General features: G+C 42.9%; 1 protein-coding gene across 1 annotated transcript in view; it reads right to left on the bottom strand.

Annotated features, from left to right (window-relative positions):
• Positions 1-2,020: 2,020 nt before the first annotated feature.
• Positions 2,021-18,923, bottom strand: part of LOC310713841 (anion exchange transporter-like) — a gene marked incomplete at its 3' end in the record, with an annotated part of 56,260 nt that continues 39,357 nt past the window's right edge. Inside the window, exons 6-12 of the mRNA XM_083518406.1 lie at positions 13,039-13,191; positions 11,238-11,320; positions 9,492-9,639; positions 7,736-7,849; positions 4,764-4,841; positions 2,593-2,688; positions 2,021-2,128 (exon numbers count right to left, since the gene is read on the bottom strand). Of these exons, the coding sequence (XP_083374532.1) occupies positions 2,021-2,128; positions 2,593-2,688; positions 4,764-4,841; positions 7,736-7,849; positions 9,492-9,639; positions 11,238-11,320; positions 13,039-13,191 (780 nt within the window). The remainder of the gene's footprint in view (positions 2,129-2,592; positions 2,689-4,763; positions 4,842-7,735; positions 7,850-9,491; positions 9,640-11,237; positions 11,321-13,038; positions 13,192-18,923) is intronic.

Here is an 18,923-nt window from a genome sequence, read left to right on the forward strand (position 1 = left end):
ACACACACTTTTAAAGAGAAGTGTTATATTTTATTGATCACGTTTCTTTCTTAACATGCCTACAAGGATCACAGAGGTTCCCCATTTTATTCTTACAAAAAAAGCCTTTGATGTAGGTTATGCTAAGAGATAGTGACTGATCTGAGATCACCCAGAAAGTTTCATGGTTGAAACTCTATCCCATGCTGTAACTACCACCTCACAAAGGATTTCTGCAAATATCTACAATCGGTAGCAGAGCAATCACGCTCAAGTCTATACACATATACAAACTTAAAAACCTAATCCAAAAAATAGTAATTTTATATTCGGCTTCAGTGCTAGCACTGAAATCTCATAACATTCTGATATCTCATTGACTTCTACTGGTTTGAACCAGAATAGTGAAGTGTGGAGGGGGCAAGGGGGAGAATGATTGCAAAAGGTTCCCTTTACAAAATTTGAAATTAAAATCTGTTCATCTTTGCATTTGTGTAAAAAGATCTGGTTGCTTCTTAATTTTACTGAATGTCGTTCTCTTCAGCATGGTCCAAAGCTGAAGTTTTGCTCCTCCAAAAAAAGTAAGATTTATAGTGAAAATTGAGAAGAGAACAACGAGTAAAACATTAAACCCAAACCAGCAAAATGCATATGTATGTACAGGGAAGAAAACAGAAGTGGGGGGGGGATTCAGGACTGGGGAGCTGCTTTGTAAGAAGACTGATGAAAAGGTCTTTTTCATCTCTGTCATGTTGGTTGTAAAGAAAGCCAAAATGATGGAAAATTATCCCCTGATGACTAATTGGTACCTGGCTGAAGCAATTTGATTATTTCAAGTTCCTTCCATAGTGGTTGTGTTGCTACATAAATCATACCACAATTCACATCCCTTAGAACAAATTAGCCAAACTGAAATTACAATCTCGTCTGGAATGAAATGGTTTCTTTGTAATAGCATTGAAGCACACAGCCTGGGAAAACTGCTAGCTCAGCACTTGCTTTTGAAAATGATGACTCTGAATTCCAAGGAGAAGGCAAGGGGGAAAGAAAGAAAAGGGCAGGATAATGCTTTATACAAATCTTGAAGAGCAGGAAACAAAGGTAGGAGGTGAGAGGAATACTTTGGATCCAAGGAGAATTTTACCACCCAGACAAAGAAGATCTTCTCTCAACAATGAGTGTTGAATTCCAAAACATTTCTGGGAGAGCACTGTTCTCAAACTAAACCCCTAATCCTAAGAGGCCAATGATCTCACTTGCGTCGAAGTGCCCATCTGGATGCAGCAACTACGGGCTTGATAGCTGCTACAGCCAGCCAAAGAGCTTCCCACCTGCCTGCCTTCTTAGGGTCCACACTTCCTCTTATCCCATGCTGAGAAAGCAAGGATCTGAGCAGTTTTCTGCTTGTCCCGTGCTCTCTGGGCATGGGTCTGAGTGGTTTTCCATTTGCCCTGCCACTTTCCCTTGGAAAACCCACTCTTTACCCCAGAATCGGAGCGAACGTCAATCCATGGGAAATCCAACTGAGGTTTGCTCCAATTCAGCAGTAAAGAATGGGTTTTCCCAGGGGGAGGCAGTCCCAATGGGCAAAACAAGACCTGCTATCCCTCACAGCAGTGTCTCTCTGTTGCTGTAGAAGAAAAGCAAGCAAGTAGAGGTGGCAATAGCAGTGGCTGTAATAAGGCTCTCCAGACACCATAGCAACTATTACAGGCAAGTAGAGGTTTCTCAACACACAAGGGCTAAATGGCAAGCTCCTTAGAACTGACGTATTTGCTTCTACATAATAAGATTTGGCATGTGACAAAGAATCATATGTAACTGTTTCTATTTCCTGAATTCATTCTTGTTCTATTGATGTTCCACTGAGAGTCCTATGGAGTTTTAAACATCCAACCTAGAATGCAATTGTAAGTATAAAACCAATATTTATTTCAAGAAGGCTCCTCCTTTGGCAATGGGACATCTTCACTTCAATCATAATACAAGGCACTAATGCCTGGGAAAGGCTGGCCAAGACAACCACATCCCCACCTGTCAGTTACCCTTTCAGAGGTTTGTTATGGCTCTCTGTCAGAACTCTTGTTAATAAGGACGTCAATATGCCACCCTGACACAGAGTGACGCAGGTTTTCTTTATATCTTCCAGCTTTTAAAGGAAAATCATAGACAGGAACAAAGTTCAGTAAAGACATTACAGAATATACAAAGAGTACTTTGGCAAAGTATTTTTATAAAGACAAGTAAGGCAACTAATAGAAATCAACACATCATCAGCTTGTCAAATAACACGTTAAACCATCACCCCACTTAATTATTTGTTCTAGGACCTTTCCTGGTGCTAGAACATCAAATGAGAAGGTGGATTCCTGAGAGCACATGACAGAGGAGAAAGGTGCTTTGTTAGCAGGGGGAAAAGGGTAAGGGAAAGAAACGGTGGCAAAACTTTAATTCATATGTAAAAGAATGGACCTTCCTCTCAGTAAATTCCTACACAGTTGGCTGACGGACAGCAACAAAAGGGAAGACTTGGTAGTGGGGGCATTTAGGACATTTTATCCCATGCATTAAAAGGCCTGGAGGAGGGGAATCCTTAGATTCAATTTCACTTACCCAGTCTATTTTATCCACATTCCAATACTTTTTTAAGTCACGGAACTGCACCAGCATCCCCTTCAGCCCCACCACAATGATACTTGCTAGAACGCACTGCAATGAAAGAATCCTTTGTCAGAAAGTGAATTCAGCATGCAGGGAAATAGATTATGGCAAGTTAATTGGCAAATTCCCAGGAAGCCTGAATAATAATAATAATAATAAATTTTATTTATATCCCGCCCTCCCCAGCCGAAGCCGGGCTCAGGGCAGCTAACAACACTAAAATTGTGCAACATTATAAAAACATTATAAAAATTAATTAAAATCAAAATTGATGGCAACCATAAACTAAAGTTCTGTAAAGATTGCCAAAGGAGGGAGTCAGGCTGCGCCCTGACCAAAGGCCTGGTGGAACAGCTCTGTCTTGCAGGCCCTGCAGAAAGATGTCAAGTCCTGCAGGGCCCTTGTCTCTTGTGACAGAGCGTTCCACCAGGTTGGAGCCGCAGCCAAAAAAGCCCTGGCTCGAGTTGAGGCCAGCCTAACCTCCCTGTGGCCTGGGACCTTCAAGATGTTTTTATTTGAAGACCGTAAGTTCTTCTGTGGGGCATACCAGGAGAGGCGGTCCCATAGGTACAAGGGTCCTTGGCCGTATAGGGCTTTGAAGGTTAAAACCAGCACCTTAAACCTGATCCTGTACTCCACCGGGAGCCAGTGCAGCTGGTATAGCACCGGATGAATGTGATCTCGCAGCGAAGACCCCGTAAGGAGTCTCGCCGCGGCATTCTGCACCCGCTGGAGTTTCTGGGTCAGTCTCAAGGGCAGCCCCACGTAGAGCGAGTTACAATAATCCAGTCTGGAGGTGACCGTCGTGTGGATTACAGTGGCTAGGTCAGGGCGAGAGAGGTAAGGAGCCAACTGCTTAGCTTGGTGGAGATGAAAAAATGCCGCCTTTGTTATAGCTGCAATCTGCGCCTCCATGGAGAGGGAGGTATCAAAGATTACACCCAAACTCTTAACGGATGGTGCTGGCACTAATTGCACCCCCGCAAGAGATGGGAGTTGCCCCCTCAATCCCATATCGTCCCGTCCCAGCCAGAGGACCTCTGTCTTCGAAGGATTTAACTTCAACCGGCTCCCACGTAACCATCCAGCCACAGCTTCCAAGCATCTGATCAGTGTGTCTGGGGCCGAGTCAGGATGGCCATCCATCAACAGATAGAGTTGGGTGTCATCAGAATACTGATGGAAGCCCAGCCCAAAACTCCGGACAAGCTGGGCGAGAGGGCGCATAAAGATGTTAAAAAGCATTGGGGAGAGTATCGCACCCTGGGGCACTCCACACACCAAGGAGTGGCACGATGACAATTCCCCCCCAAGCGCCACCCTCTGTCCCCGACCAGAGAGAAACGAACGCAGCCACTGAAGGACTGTGCCCTGGATCCCCACGTCGGCAAGGCAGTGGTCCAGGAGTTCGTGATCGACCATGTCGAAGGCTGCTGACAGGTCTAGAAGAATCAGCAGCCCCGACCTGCCTCGATCCAGCTGCCTGCGGAGACACCTCTTCACTACAGTTATCAACACCTCCAGATATAAATAATGCCAAAGACAAAATATCTTACACGTGCCTTTTGCGGATTCTGAAATTGCAATGCACAATACATTTGGATGGCAACTAGAAGGATAAATTCAAAGAGCCTTTGAAATACCAGGCATTTTTAAAATCCAAAAAACAATAACCAGGGACAAGAACAGGCTGTGAGTGAATATGACACTTTCATTTCTTCAGACAGTAGAAAGACCTCTTTCCTTGCATGGAGAATAAGGGTTTTCCCCCTTACTCATGGGAAGAAGAGGGTAAATTATCGCCTAGCGCTGGTGCTAGAAGCCCTGGCTCCAGTCCTATGACCTAGTGCAAAATTATACACTAGGTGCAAAGATTCAAAACTTCTGCAATAAGTTCCATCGAAAACAGGCAACCCAGTTCATATCCAAGCAAAACAGAAAGAAAGACTCCCCACTCCCTATTTGTTCTTGGCACATGAAACTGGTGTGTTCTCTCCCTTCTATGAGAGCATTAATAATCATGGAATCATAATGAAAGGCGGTGCAGTCATTTTCAGAAAGAATAGTTTAGTCTATGAAAATCATATGATCGCAAATAATAGTAATTAAAAAAAGAACTGTACCATGGGCAGCCAGTATAGCATTGGTCCTACTGCATAGATGACCACAAGCACCAATATGCAAGATATTAGGCAAGCCACCTAAAAACAATTGGAAAGGAGAAGCATAAATAATCACATTATTCAAATTCTAAAGCATGTCTAAAATGAAATGAAAGTGCTTGGTTTGCCGAAGTTGCTGAGCATAACAAAACACTGCAGACACATAAAAATTCTAGGAGCCAGGAAAGGGGATTTTGGCTCTCACATGGTCTGCAGATTGGAAGCATCTGAGTATAATTTAAGATTTGACCTGTTGTGGTTACCCTTAGCCCACCTAAAGAACAAATACATGTATCAAATACCAATATACACAATATACAAAAGGGGGGGAGGTTACTGTTTGATCTCAAATATGCAGGCAGAAACCACTGAGCTTCTGGAAAATGTACTTTTGTGCCTGTTTTCATTACACAATGGTTGCAATCCGAAGAAGTTCATCCACACCCAAGTCACACTGATTTCAATGAGATTTAGGATGGGACTACATGTCATCCGCATAACTGTTGGTTGGCAGCTTCTCCTAGGGGGGAATTGTGGCAAGGAATTGGTAGCTGGGGAAATGTTTAGGCACTCTGTTCCATCACTTGTCTCCTCCCAAGTTCTTCTCAAACCTGATTGCTTTATTTATCCCAACTTGGGGATTTATTAATTTGAATTAATTTTATAAGGAATGATTTTAGAGTGTTGTGTTGTGTTGAGCCCGGCTTCGGCTGGGGAGGGTGGGATATAAATAATAATTATTATTATTATTATTAACTTTCCTTTAAGGATCTCAGAGTGGCATACATGGCTGGCTTCTCTTCACAACAATCCTATGAAACCAGTTTGGCTGAGAGCAACTGGCAGAAGGTCACCCAGTCACTGGGAATTTGAACACAAGGCTCCAGCATCCAGCAGTGGAGAATAAGCAAGTAAGAATGGATTGCTGTCTCTTTCTGAATCTTTTGCATTTCATTAAGAAAGTTGCCCGTGCAGTTTTTCCCCCCATTCTACATGGAGGGATCTCTAAGAAGCCTTTATTTTGTCCTCAAGGATCTAATACTGCAATTACACATTACGAAAGATGCAGGACTGACACTAAAAATAGCAGTGCTCCCAACTCTCCACCTCAATCTCTTCCTTTTCTTGCATATAAATGGGAATGTGTGACACCACACCTCTAGTTTCTGCACTAATAAAGCAGCACAGGTGCAGAAAAACTTGAAACACGGTACCATTGTGTCATTCATTCTGTTTTACTGCACAACGGGAGGAAGAGAAGGAGAAGAGGTGCAGAGAAGCTACTTTCAGCAATAGCCACACATCTCTCATAAGACGTTGTTCCAGTCTAATGGTGAATTGCTGGAGGATATGTTTGAGTGGAGACCAATTTGTAGGGAGTGATTGGATCTGTTTCTTAGCCATACCACGACCTGCATGATTTTTAAATATTCTCTATTTTGTACGTATTACTCTCCTGATTGGACCTGTGATTCTTACTGGGTGGGAACTTTTTTTGCCTGTATTTGTTGCTTTGCTTTGCTTATTTTATGTCAGTCTGATGACTAGACTTGGCTTGAGATAGGCATGTAACAGATCAGTTTTGTTTCCCAAAACAAAGGACTGTTTGGTTTGTCAGGGACTTTTGTGTGTGTGTATAGTGTCTGTGTCTAGCCTCTAAAATCACTATTGTCATTTGCTTTTGTCTCCGTTGATATTTTCTATGGGTAGCTCCAGCGGTTGATCATACGCCCTTACATATCAAAGCATTCGCTGGTTGGTACAAATGGGTAAGAGTTTTGGTTTGGTTTTCTTTGGCCTTCATCAAGAGAAGGAAGACATGAGCTGCTTGGGTCTAGAGATACTTTCCAAATGAGCACAGACAGTGTCTCAGGAAAGGGCAAGTACTATTTCCCTTCCCCCACAAAACATGACAACCTCATTTCAGAAACGTCCAGTTTGGTAGTGTCGGCAGACTGCTTTATCACCTTTTACTGCTGTTTGAAGGGATCACAGCACTTATTCCACACATGTTCTAACTGAATGGCTGCTTTTTGCATTTCATTTTCGTCTGATGTCACTCCTTACAAATCCCATTATCCCCTATGTATCACACACCTGCAACTGAAGATTACACCATGCATCTGATGAAACGGACTCAAGTCCACAAAAGCTTATTCCATAATAAAAATGGTTAGGGTTTCAAAGCACCACAAGACTTCTTGTGGACTGTAGGCAGAGACAATCAATACAATTGGAGGCAGGCTCTTACTGCCCAGCAGTTATTAGTCTGATTTTCTTAAGGTGAAACCAACACTCTGACTGTTAACCTTAAGGTTATATTTAGGTATTGTAAGATAGTTTAAACATTACTCTTTTTTTCATTGGGAAATGTAGACCTATAGAAAAGAACATGTGCTAAAGGTAAGGTGAAGATCCCAGATTCATCTGCTGGCATCTTCACTAAGAGGGTCAAAGGCAGAAGAGCTGGGAGAGACTTTTTGCCAGGAGACCTGCTGCTGGTTAGGATAGGGCAGCCTTCCCCAGCTTGGTATCCCATAAACTCCCATCAGCCCACACCAGCACAGCCAATGATAAGAGATAGGAGTTGCAGTACAATATATCTGGAGGCCATCAGGTAAAGGAAGGCTAGATAGCCCTATTGACCTAGACAGTCCATTGCATCAGTTCAGTGTAGGCAGCTCTTAATATATTTTCATTCCGGGATCATTGCCCCTGTATTTGCTTGGTCGGTATTACTTTTCTAAAGCATCTTAGGAGAGTTAAGCTCGCTTCCTTTCCCTTTTCTTCTGCCAATGTAGCAGGCACCTGTGCCTACAACATTGCCTTGAATGGTTACGAAGGATCTCACACCTCATTTTCAGCATTAATTACACTGCAGTGCAGGAGATGCAAGTACAACGGCCAATATTTCAATTCTGCCAAATAGTTACCTGTGTTTTTGCTCCAGTGCTGAATAGGAGAGCAGTACGGCCCATGGCTGCTGCGCTGGGTATGCAGAAGAAAAAGGATGGGATCACGTTGCTGAGGCCGTGAGCCAAGAGCTCCTGGAAAGTTGTGGGGGGAAAGAGCATAAGAACCAAAGTAGAGTCCTGCTAGATTGGATAATCTCAACAAGCATCCTGTATCCCAACAGTGGCCCACCATATGCTTCTGTGAAGCCCACCAGCAGGGATTAAAGGCAACAGCCCTTGGCAAGTGGTATTCCACCAGCTATATTGGAGGTTCCATATAGCTGTGTTGGCTAATAGCCAATGACAGGCCTGCCCTTCATGAATTTCTTTGTATAATCCCCTTTTAAAGCTGTGTAAACCAGTGGCCTTCACTGGGGCCATGCTTAACTAGCATCTCATTCCTACAATTACTGTGGGCTACCAGGAAGGGACAGCAGCTGCTAGGTTGGTGTAGTGCAAACATAGCAGTGGGAAAGCCAGATTGGCCTCACCGGTTGACTTGCACTGCACCAGCCTCACAGCCTCACAGCCTCTGTCTCTCTCCTGGCAAGCCACAGCAATAGTGGTGATGGGAGGTCAGATGAGCCCTGACACCCTGCCAGCTGCTACTGTGATTTATGCAAGTTAATCATGAATTGTGTGAATAAGTTGTTTTGCCTGTTCTAAGCTCACTGCCCCTCAGTCTCAGTGGGTGACCTACCCAAGCTCAAGCGTTGCAAAAGAAGGAGAAAAAAGAAATGCTCTCTATCCACTGTCTTCTATCCACTACTACTAAGACAAAAGAACTGCAGAAGCAGCCCTATCCCCCGGGCCTGGATATTATCTCACCCACATCCAAATTTGGTCTTGTGGGCTCAGTGGGTAGAGCATGAGACTCTTAATCTTAGGGTCATAGGAGCATCTGACAAATTCGAGGTGGGGGTTGCTTTCCAAAACCAGAACCTGTGTAACTATCCAGTGTAAAGTGAGGAAGTCTGTTCTCTTGTTCAGCGGTGGAAGATCTACATGGAAAAGCCCACACGTGCTCAGATTGTAAGCGAATTTGCTTAAACCTGTTTGCAAGCTACTTTTCGCTATGCAAATGGCTTTGAGAACATTTTGCCAAAAGCTGGAAAACATTCTAAATCAATAAACAATGCCATGTAATAATTTTACAAATCCTTCCCCTCCCTCCCATTGCCTGCATACGCTTATGGTTTCTTCGCTGGTAGTTTAGAGGTTACCTTGGGGTACCAAATAAATGCAAGAGTGATCAACAGCCCTTTAATATAATATTGTGAATTTGCATGACTTTGGAGCTAAAGATCTTGAGAATGGACATTGGCCTATCTCCGTGGCCTACAGGAAGCACAACAGTTTATCCAGAGCGGGTAGAGATGGAAGGGACATGGTAAGGTGTAAAGTCACTAGCTGTGTGGAAATGAGGCCATCACTGCAGCAGGGTTTATAGGCTTCCTGGCATGCCTAGCATAACCCAAGAACCTAGTTTGGGGGGGAAATGTCATAGTTTGAACCAACTTTCTCAATCATACCGAATTCTTTTTGCAAATTAATCAAAGGACTCTCACTTGCTTTTGGATAATTTCAACCAACATCATGCAGCATCATGGCAGTAAAATTGCACCCTTAAGACTAATTGTAAGACCACAGTAAGCATGTCATGATCCTGGTAGGTTTCTGCTTGGAGCATGTTCACCAAAGTTTCATCAGCCGAAAACTGTGTACAAACGTTTACCTGGTTATCATCCACAGAGTAGTTGAACTTCTTAGCAGAGGCCTGGGCGAGAGCTAGTGAAGCTACATAACCAACCAATGCCACTCCAAATGCCTCTGTGATGACTTCAGGGAGGATATTCATGGGTGGAGACCTTGGCAGTGGTATGCTGTAAAAGTAAGGACAATCCTATGTGGTGGAGGGTGTTATGCATTAGAAGGCAAATGTGCCAGTATCAAATCAAAACTATGAACTGAAAAGTTCCTATTAATTCAGGGTAGGCACAGAAATCTCAGTTCTGATGGAATTTCCTCATTTTATAGCCACAAAATCACAGTCTATTCCAGCTTTTCAATTTTAAGTTTAGTTTGAGAAGGGTCATTTTTAGGAAGCATTTGCATTCTTCAGTGCTACAAAGCCTACCAAATACCAAAATGTGCTGTCTGGCCTTCTGTTATTTAATAAAGCTGCACTGATATACTGAAATGATACATATTGGAGGTCTTTGCCTCAGATAGCTTATCAAAGCTTCTTCTCAATATCTCTACATTTCACATAAATACAACCAGTGCATTTCTTCCAGGGGGAAAATGGTGCCTGTACTCACCATGAAGTTGTTTCAGTAAGTGTCACACTTTTAACCAGTGCTTTTATTCTAGAAAAAATGGTGCCAGTGCTGCGTGCCCTTGAGTACCCTTGGAAAACAAGCACTGATGTGAACCAGCTGTAGCCCTTATTCAGAGGGTTAGCAAAAATCTCAAACATGTGAGCAGGAGGAGGCATCATGGCCACTATTCTGGATCTCCACACATGGCCAATTTGTTTGTGAACAGATATGCATATGCAAATTGTATGTGTATAGGTTGCCTCCTTGGTAGGATTCCCAAATCACATGGTGTGAGCTTAAGTTCATACAACTTGAATACTTAACCCTCTGATTTCAAAGGAGTGGCTGCTTACGGAGGTTGATGCTAGGACCACAGACACCCTTCCCCTCTTTAAATCCACAAGTTTAGTATTTCCAGATTTCGATCATCTGAAAAATGACTACATGTAGTTCCACAAGCCCAGGCATAAAAAGAGGCTGGACATTCGGTTTGTAAAAACCAGTCAGCATAAAAATAGATGTGTCAGTTTAGTCTTCAGTAGCAGCTTTAGAAAGAAATAGGGGACAAAATCAGACAACAAAGGACTTGTGGTTCTTATTCTACAAAATAAAGCAGCATTCATATTCATCAGAAGAACTGGACCTACATTACCTACACAGTGTTCTCAGTCTGCTAGCAAGTGGATGAGTTTAATGTTGTGCAACACAGGACTCCAATATAACAGTTGCGCTAGCAGAAGCTTGTTGCGCAACAGATTCCATAACCTGTTGTGCAAAAAAGTTACCAGCAACCTGCTTGTGCATTATCTTATGCAGCTACATTCCGCTGGTGCAAAACATTTCACCAGCAGAACAAGAATATAGTGCTAAACGATTTTAACTTGGTGCTTCGTTGGATACGACCCACAGATCCCCAGTATCTGATGTCTGGTTCTATATAGGTTCCCTATTCAATAAATCAGCCTTCTGAAAATCAACTCTGTTCTTATCATCCTTATTAAGGCAGAATTCATGGTTTCATTTTCATTTTTCAGCTGCTGACCATTTTATTGCACGGGATGAGGGTATGCAAATAATGATTTTAAAATGCTAAAATGCAAAACATACTGAATATACATATTTATGTATCAATACATACAAGCATATAAAGAACACGTTACCCTTCTGGAATATGTCCCACAACTTCCATGCCATAGCTGTGCTTCATATCAGCATAGTAGCAGGCAGCAGAGGTAGCAACTATCTATTGGTCAAGCAACAACAAAGACTTAGAGGAGGAAGGCAATAAACATTTCACACTTTTCAAAGAAATCTTTATGTTTCTTTTGGCACTGGGCTCACTTCTTCAGAGAACAATATGAGTGGAACCAATGGAATAGAAGCAATACAGTGGTGCCCCGCGAGACGAATGCCTCGCAAGACGGAAAACCCGCTAGACGAAAGGGTTTTCCGTTTTTGAGCTGCTTCGCAAGACGATTTTCCCTATGGGCTTGCTTTGCAAGACGAAAACGTCTTGCAAGTGTTCCGACTTTTTTCTCGCTTTTTCGCCCTTTTTCTAAGCTGCTAAGCCGCTAATAGCCTTTTAGCCGATAATCCGCTAATCCTTTAATAGCCGCTAAGACTTTAATAGCCGCTAAACCGCTAATAGCTCTAATCCGCTACGCCGCTAATAGGGTTGCTTCGCAAGACGAAAAAACCGCTAGACGAAGAGACTCGCGGAACGGATTAATTTCGTCTTGCGAGGCACCACTGTATTGTTAAGTTACAGAGATGAGACCATTGGGTCAGCTTCTTCTCAGATGGGGATTGCCTATGTTCACGTATAGTTGGGTTTACATGATAGCATATAGCTATACAGAAGCTATGCGAATATTGGCTCTTCTACACACCCTCAATTTATCTACGGTTATTACATTGAATTAACAGTTGAGAAGCATGGAGTGTATTGAAAAGGAAGGGGATGCAATTTCCCTACATTAAGAGAGCGTGTGTTCCCACACATCTCAGGTATATTGAAATGAAGGTGAGGAGCACCCTTCAAACATACCTCTCTATCCTCCATCCAGATAAGTAAGAAGATTATCAGCATCCAAGGACACATTTCAGTCGGGCAACGGCATTTGGGGTGCAAAGCAGGGCCAGTAAGGTGTGGCCTGGGGAGAGCTCCAAGGGCAGATAGAGAGGCCTGGAGTGCCCAACTTGGCCCCCAGGCCGGGGGTTCCTCACCCCTGCCCTATATGTTTTCATTTTTTTTAATATAAATTTTTATTAGGGTTTCACAAATTTTTATAAACATATATCACAAACAAAGACAAACAAAGAGTTTTCATCTGGCACATGTACACATCCAGATTCAGAGTCCTAAATGTGTACTCCTATGCACACAAGGCATTTATGTATCTATAAGCAGACCCTATTAATACAGAAATACCCAATCAGCTCACATTAAGGTATGCTAATGAGGCCTCATCCATTGAGATTAATGGAGGGGTTTGGGGGGGTTGAGATCTTGAATCAAGCTCTCACACCTGTAAGGCTTCTTTGCATCAGAGCCACAGTATGCAGTTACAAAGAACAATCCCAGAATTCTTTACTATAAAGACAGTAGGCCAATATACCTCATTACTACACCATTTTGAAAAACAGCTGGGCATTACAAAAACTAAACATCATAGCTGAGACACCAGAAGGTTGCATGACTACAATTAACGAGCCCAAACAATGTTTTTAAACCTCACAACTGAAGCCAGTCAGTTGCCATTTTCCTTTGTGCGGTATTTATTTAATATTATACTTTTATCAAACTTTTCCGAGAAACAGTACACTTGAATTTATCTAAACTGGTCACACCATTATCTAAATGGCAAAACCATAAATATTTTCCCTGCATTGCATTAACAATGAGCACCACCGGCTGCAGCAGATTGAGAAGTGCAAAACAGTGCTTGTGTTTATACTTACCAAAACCAAATCAATAGGAAGAACCACCTTGATTTTCCCTTTAAACTTTTCGTTCAGTTCTTTAACAAGAACGAGAATCACAATGCTCAGCACAGAGAGCAGCAAAGCTTCCAACTGAATGGACTTGATGTTTTCAAAGATGTAGGCATAAATCTATAGTGGAAAGAAAATCAGAAGGTCAGTTGAATATCAAGGGTGTAAGTGCTCAAAGAAGCAGGTCCACAGTTTTGGAACTTATTACTGAATACAGTGGATTGTATCTAGACATGCCTTTCAGCAAACGCAAGAGCTGCTTCCATTATATATATTTCATTTATATTCCAGGAGAATATAAACTAGTTCTTTTCTGAACTCAAAAGTCACCATCAGGACATTTATATCTGCTGTTTTCTTACACAGAATGGTAACAAAAAATGTTGACTATGTACATGCAAAAAGTTACAGAGCAAGCTATGATCCCACTGTCCTGGAAAGCCACAATGCCACAACTAAGGTCATCATGACCTAGTCTAGATTATTTCACTGGCGGACATTTGTCACCAAAACAGGGATGCAGCTTTTCCATGCTTGGTCTAAGATCGGGGGGGGGGGGGGAGACACACACACATTTTGTACATGAGTCAGACGTTTGGAAGGATGGGCAATGAAACCACAACCTTGACCCACATGCTGTCCTTATATAATCAAACAATGAAGATGTTATACTAGAGGGCTTGGGATTTGGCAACTAGAAAGCCATGCCTATCCAGAAATGTGTGTTGAAGACAGCATGTGGCTTTGGCTCAGTGCCCCACCAGGAGCCGAGACTGACTAGGACAAAAGACAGAAACTTGGAATGCCATGTCCGAATGTCAGCACAGTCATCAGCACAGGCTCAGAAGCTACCCAAAGCCAGATCCAAAGAGCAGCCAGCAAGCAAAATGAAGAGCTGGACTAAATCCCACCATCAACTATTTAAATATGACATACACAAAGACTTGCAAGTTTTATTTCAAACATCTGTCTTTTGTTGAATATAGGCTGCCTTTGCCAACACATTCTGATACACTATGCTGTTAAGGCTTTATGAAGGCATTCTGAAATAACAGGAATTGATTCGGGAACTCGCAGACAGTCATTTTTGTGGATCATCACTACCCAGTTTGCCATTGCTTTTGTTAGCCATGGATTACCATGACCCATTTTGCTGTGGTGTGCTACTTGTTTTCCCACAGCAACACACATGGAGACCAAACTACTTGTCTGAAGGGCCTAGTCAGGGGCGTACCCAGGGATTGGCCCCTGCCAAGGGCAAAGGCCAAGGGAGACACAAAAATTGTACCTCTCCACTATGGTTCCAGGTGGCTTGAAGCTCACCTGCCCATCGGCAGGCTCCCTGGGATGCTCTCCTGTTGCTCTGGCTAGCCATATCTCTTTGCCAAGGGTGAAAGGGAGCTCAGGTACATCTCTGGGCCTAGTAGAAACTTGTGTCCTCTAGATGTTGGGTCAGCATGGTGGAACAGTATTTGTACCACCAAATATTCATGCTACATGGTACTTTTTCTGAGATATACTTTTCACTTCACTGCCAGTTTATTACTGGCTTAACTGGCTGTGGCAAATCTACTACCAAGGCCCAGTCCAAGAAGTTCTCCCGAACTGTACTCAGAACTCTATGGAACTGATAAATGTTACATTCCATATCTCTAGAAGGACCAATGGGATTAGATAGATAGGAAAGAATGGATATAATATGCACTGCTATAATAGTAATAGTCTTGCATTTCAGTAGATGTTTATCAGACAATGAACACTAGGAATTACCAACTCAATCACTTAATCTAGCATACCATGCATTAAAGGTGCAGGCTCTGAAAGAAATTTCAGGGGCTCAATAAAACCAACCTCAAAAACTCTTCCCTAATTCGGATTTGATCCAAGCTGAAGTAGACTGCTCCCCTCCCAAGCACTCTTCTCCATCCCCAGCCTCCCTTGAAGCACACTACCCTCCTCTGGGATCTCGTGGATCAGAGCTGCTGCACTCAGTCCCTCTGGGGGATGTAAAGAGGCTACAGGGGGAAATTTGGGGATTGAGGTGAGGAGTGCACGTGGGGTGGAATCTGCCCTTGGAGTGAGCCCCATCAACTTCTCCCCATGGGACCTCTCCATTAGGGTTTACTGGGGTTGGATGAAGAGATTATAAGGGCAAAGTAGGGTTGGGAGAGGCCAAGTCTCACATTCTTAAATCAATTTCAGTTTCCAAACAGTTCTCACATAAGAGTGCGTTTGAATCATTTTATTTTAAGGTTTCAAGAGTATCACAGTAGCCAAATGGCCAATTCTCATGAACCCTTAAACAACTTTCATTTACAGGTGTATAAAAAAAAATTGGGCGACACAAGTTCATTGCCTGGTCGTTATATGCACAGCTAAGTGAAAGGCTGCCAAAAACCTCTGATGCACTTTTGAGATAGAACATACATTTAAAGAACCTCAATTTACCAAGATTTCTTGGAAAACGTGAATACAATTTTCTGATTAAAGTTTTCCCAAAAGACATGCACCTTCATCCAGTGACTCCATGGCACCCATGAGGTTTTCTGATGTCATGGAACTCTTCACAAGCTGCATCCTCTTTGGTGATAAGACAGGGATGGCACAGAAAGAACACTCTCAGGCAGAAAATGGGTCTCCCATCACTACTGACATATAAACTTGAGAAAGTACATTGGATTGCCAGATTGCAGCTATATAATGCAATGGTGCAAAGGACAGGCGTGCTGATACATCAGTAAGTTAATATGTCAGCAAGTATAACTGTAAAGGTAAACCATTAAGGCTAGAGTTCCAAACAGGCAAAGCTATTAAAATACACAAATTAGTCAAAATACTCTAGGATCAATCCAATTTTACAGGCAAGAAGTCTCTATTAAACTGCTGAAAAGTGCTTCTCTCCAACAATTGGCTGCCAAACGCAACACGAATTGGGAATAAAGTTGCTTTACAAAAACAATTCAAATCTAATACCTGGACCATTTGGTTAGGAAACTTGTTCATAAAAATTAAGAGACCCAGATTCTAAACAAGAACATTTAGTTTTGCTTTCTTATTTTCTCTCTCTTTCAGAAAACTTACCACATGGCATTCCAACCCTCAGGTGGCATCTTGCCACCCCTTGTTCTGAAAAGTAGGTTTGGAAGCTGGAGGGTTTATTTTTAATACTCTATTTGCTGCATTCTTCAAGGGTATGCAGGGAGCTGAGTACAGTTTGAGGTAGCCAGTTTGAAAAATACATGTGGCATGATCCTTCCATGTGTGGGTGAAACACCAACACATGAAGGGATCGCCACAAGGAATAACAGAGCCCTATATATACATGGGCACTCAGCACACAAAGCCATTGTGGGAATATGCTGAACTTCATCAAGGAATACAATCTCCAAACTTTAATGGAGTGGAGGAAGTGAGCTAAATGAGATGGGGGGGGGCATGAACGGGGGCGGGGAGGAATGGGGATGGGAGATGGAAGAAGAAACTGGCCATCATGTAACTCTGCAGCACCAAGATCCCTCTCTATGTACATGGATGGTAGAGGAAGCAATCTAAGAGGCTGTCATATACCAAGTCAACTAATGAATTTGGGATCTTCAGACTGTTTGTTTCCTTATTGCAAGGTGTACAAGGGAGTTGGGGGGGGGGAGTCCCTGAAAAGTAATAGTTGTACAAAAGAGCAAGTATTTTACCAGGCACAATTGATTGTGCTAGGGTGAAAAATGCTATAGCTGCCAAAATTCCAATTCTACACCACCGTGAAAGATACAGAACTCCCCCCCCCTTTCCCTTCCATCCTCACATAGTTATCACTTCAGGCCCATCTCATAATGGGGAGCTAAGCAGTAGCCCAGCAGGAATTCCCTATCTGAGATCACACATCTACTACAAAATTCCAAGTAATAATTGACACTGTTAATAATGCCAAAAAAAACTTTTTAAAAAACAACCCCAATACTGAAGGCAGAGTTAGTGGAGAGGAGATAGCCATGTCAGGAGCTTGTCCTACTCTCAAGTAGGACCCTGGCAGACACACAGACACATGCCCGACTGGCATGTTCTCTCTCTCCTGGTCATTCGTTCGGGAGCTTCAAAAGCTTCCTTCAGCCCGAACATCACAGCAACCGATGCCAAGAGGCGTCGGCACACTTAGGGATCCGCAGAGTGTTCACAGTTTGCGTAACAGACCTCAGCAACTCAGCATTTTGGCTAATCTACTTTATTTACATATAAACACACACGGAGCACTGCAACATGGCTCCCTCCCTCTCTAGAATCAGACAGCAAAGAGAGAGAAAACAAAGGACAATAGTCCCACTTCACGAAACACAGTAACACAAACATCCTGTCTCCGTCACTTCCCACTCTGTGGAGTCAAAACATACATCATCATGTGACAGATAACAATCCCATGACTGCAATCATGGAGCAGGAATTCTAACAAGCCATACCATCAGGATGAGTGAGGGTGGCAGATTTGTGGGGACAGGGCAATAGTGGTAGCCCCCAGCTGCTCTTCCGAAGGCGCCCACGTGTTCCCCTCTGTTGAAGAACCCTTTATTGCCCTTAGATGCTTGGAAGAAAACTGTTGTATTCTCAATATCGAAGTAAGTGTCAACTGCTAGTCAAGTTGGCCCTTGTGCATGAATTGCAGCTGGTCTTGTCCTCAGACAGAAAATTGCCTTCGTCTGCTGGTGTTGTGTGGGTTCTCCCAGCCTACATACTGCTCCTTTCTGCTAACTTATGAAGTACCTTAACTAGTGAGAGGGTCATACTTCAGTGGAAGAGCACATGCGTTGCTTGAGGAAGGTCTTTGTTTTAATTCCTGGCAACTACAGGGAAGACTAGGAAATATTTCTGTCTGAAATTCCCGGAGAGCTGCTGTCAAGCAGCACAGATAATACTAACCTGCCATGTGGCAGCTTCTTATGTTCTCCAAGTTTCATCCATCAGTGAATGTGGCATACGATGCCCTGGGAGAGGCATTACTTGTACAGCAGGCGAAATGTGTGATTAGAGGAGCCGCAGGAGCATAACTTTTTGCGTGGCTCTCTACCCATGTGGGAGCAACCACAGAAGAGGTGGCAACCACACTGAGCATTTATAACAAGTCTTATATTTAGGGAAACCTTGATTGGACAAAACTCTGGCTTCATATAAATTGTGAGCTATAACGCTTTTGTGATAATTATGTATCTCATGGGACCCTCAAAGTAGGTTGGTTCTCTCATTTGCTCATACTGAATTATGATCTCATTCTATAAAAGAAAATGTTTCATTGGCTTGTTTCCTTATGACTCTCCTACCCCACTTTATTAGCAGACTGGACTCCTGCATTGCTCCGCTTACCCCTGCCCTGGGTGTCCAAGCCAAAAAGAGAGAGAATTGAGTAAGTTGAGGTTGTGAAAAAGAATATAAAACCAGGAAGAATTAGGCAACAGGCTAAACTTACAAAGGTAAACGTTTTAAAAGAAAAAAACAAAACAGACCAATGCAGTAGCTGCCAAATTTGCCTTTTGCGGTGCAGTTGTGCCTGCTGAGCAGCGCACAATTACTTAATTCTATTTTTTTCATATAAAACTACTACCATGGCAACACAAATTATCAAAGTTATTGCATGGTGACACTGGCCCCTCTCCAAAGCAACCCATGTGTGGAGGCATGCACATGGATTTTTTGTCTAATTTTTAAACAGCCCCTTTAAGAGGGACGGATCTTCTCTAATAAAAATTAAACAACCATTTTAAACAAAGATGTCAAATATAATGCTCCGTAATATGTCAGTGTGGTTTTTAAATGTTATGTTTGGAGGGAAAATGCAAGGTGCATTGACTGAACTAGGATGCAGCAGTTTG

Source organism: Podarcis liolepis (assembly GCF_965112155.1).
Source record: "Podarcis liolepis genome assembly, chromosome: 8".
In the NCBI taxonomy this organism is placed as follows: domain Eukaryota; kingdom Metazoa; phylum Chordata; class Lepidosauria; order Squamata; family Lacertidae; genus Podarcis; species Podarcis liolepis.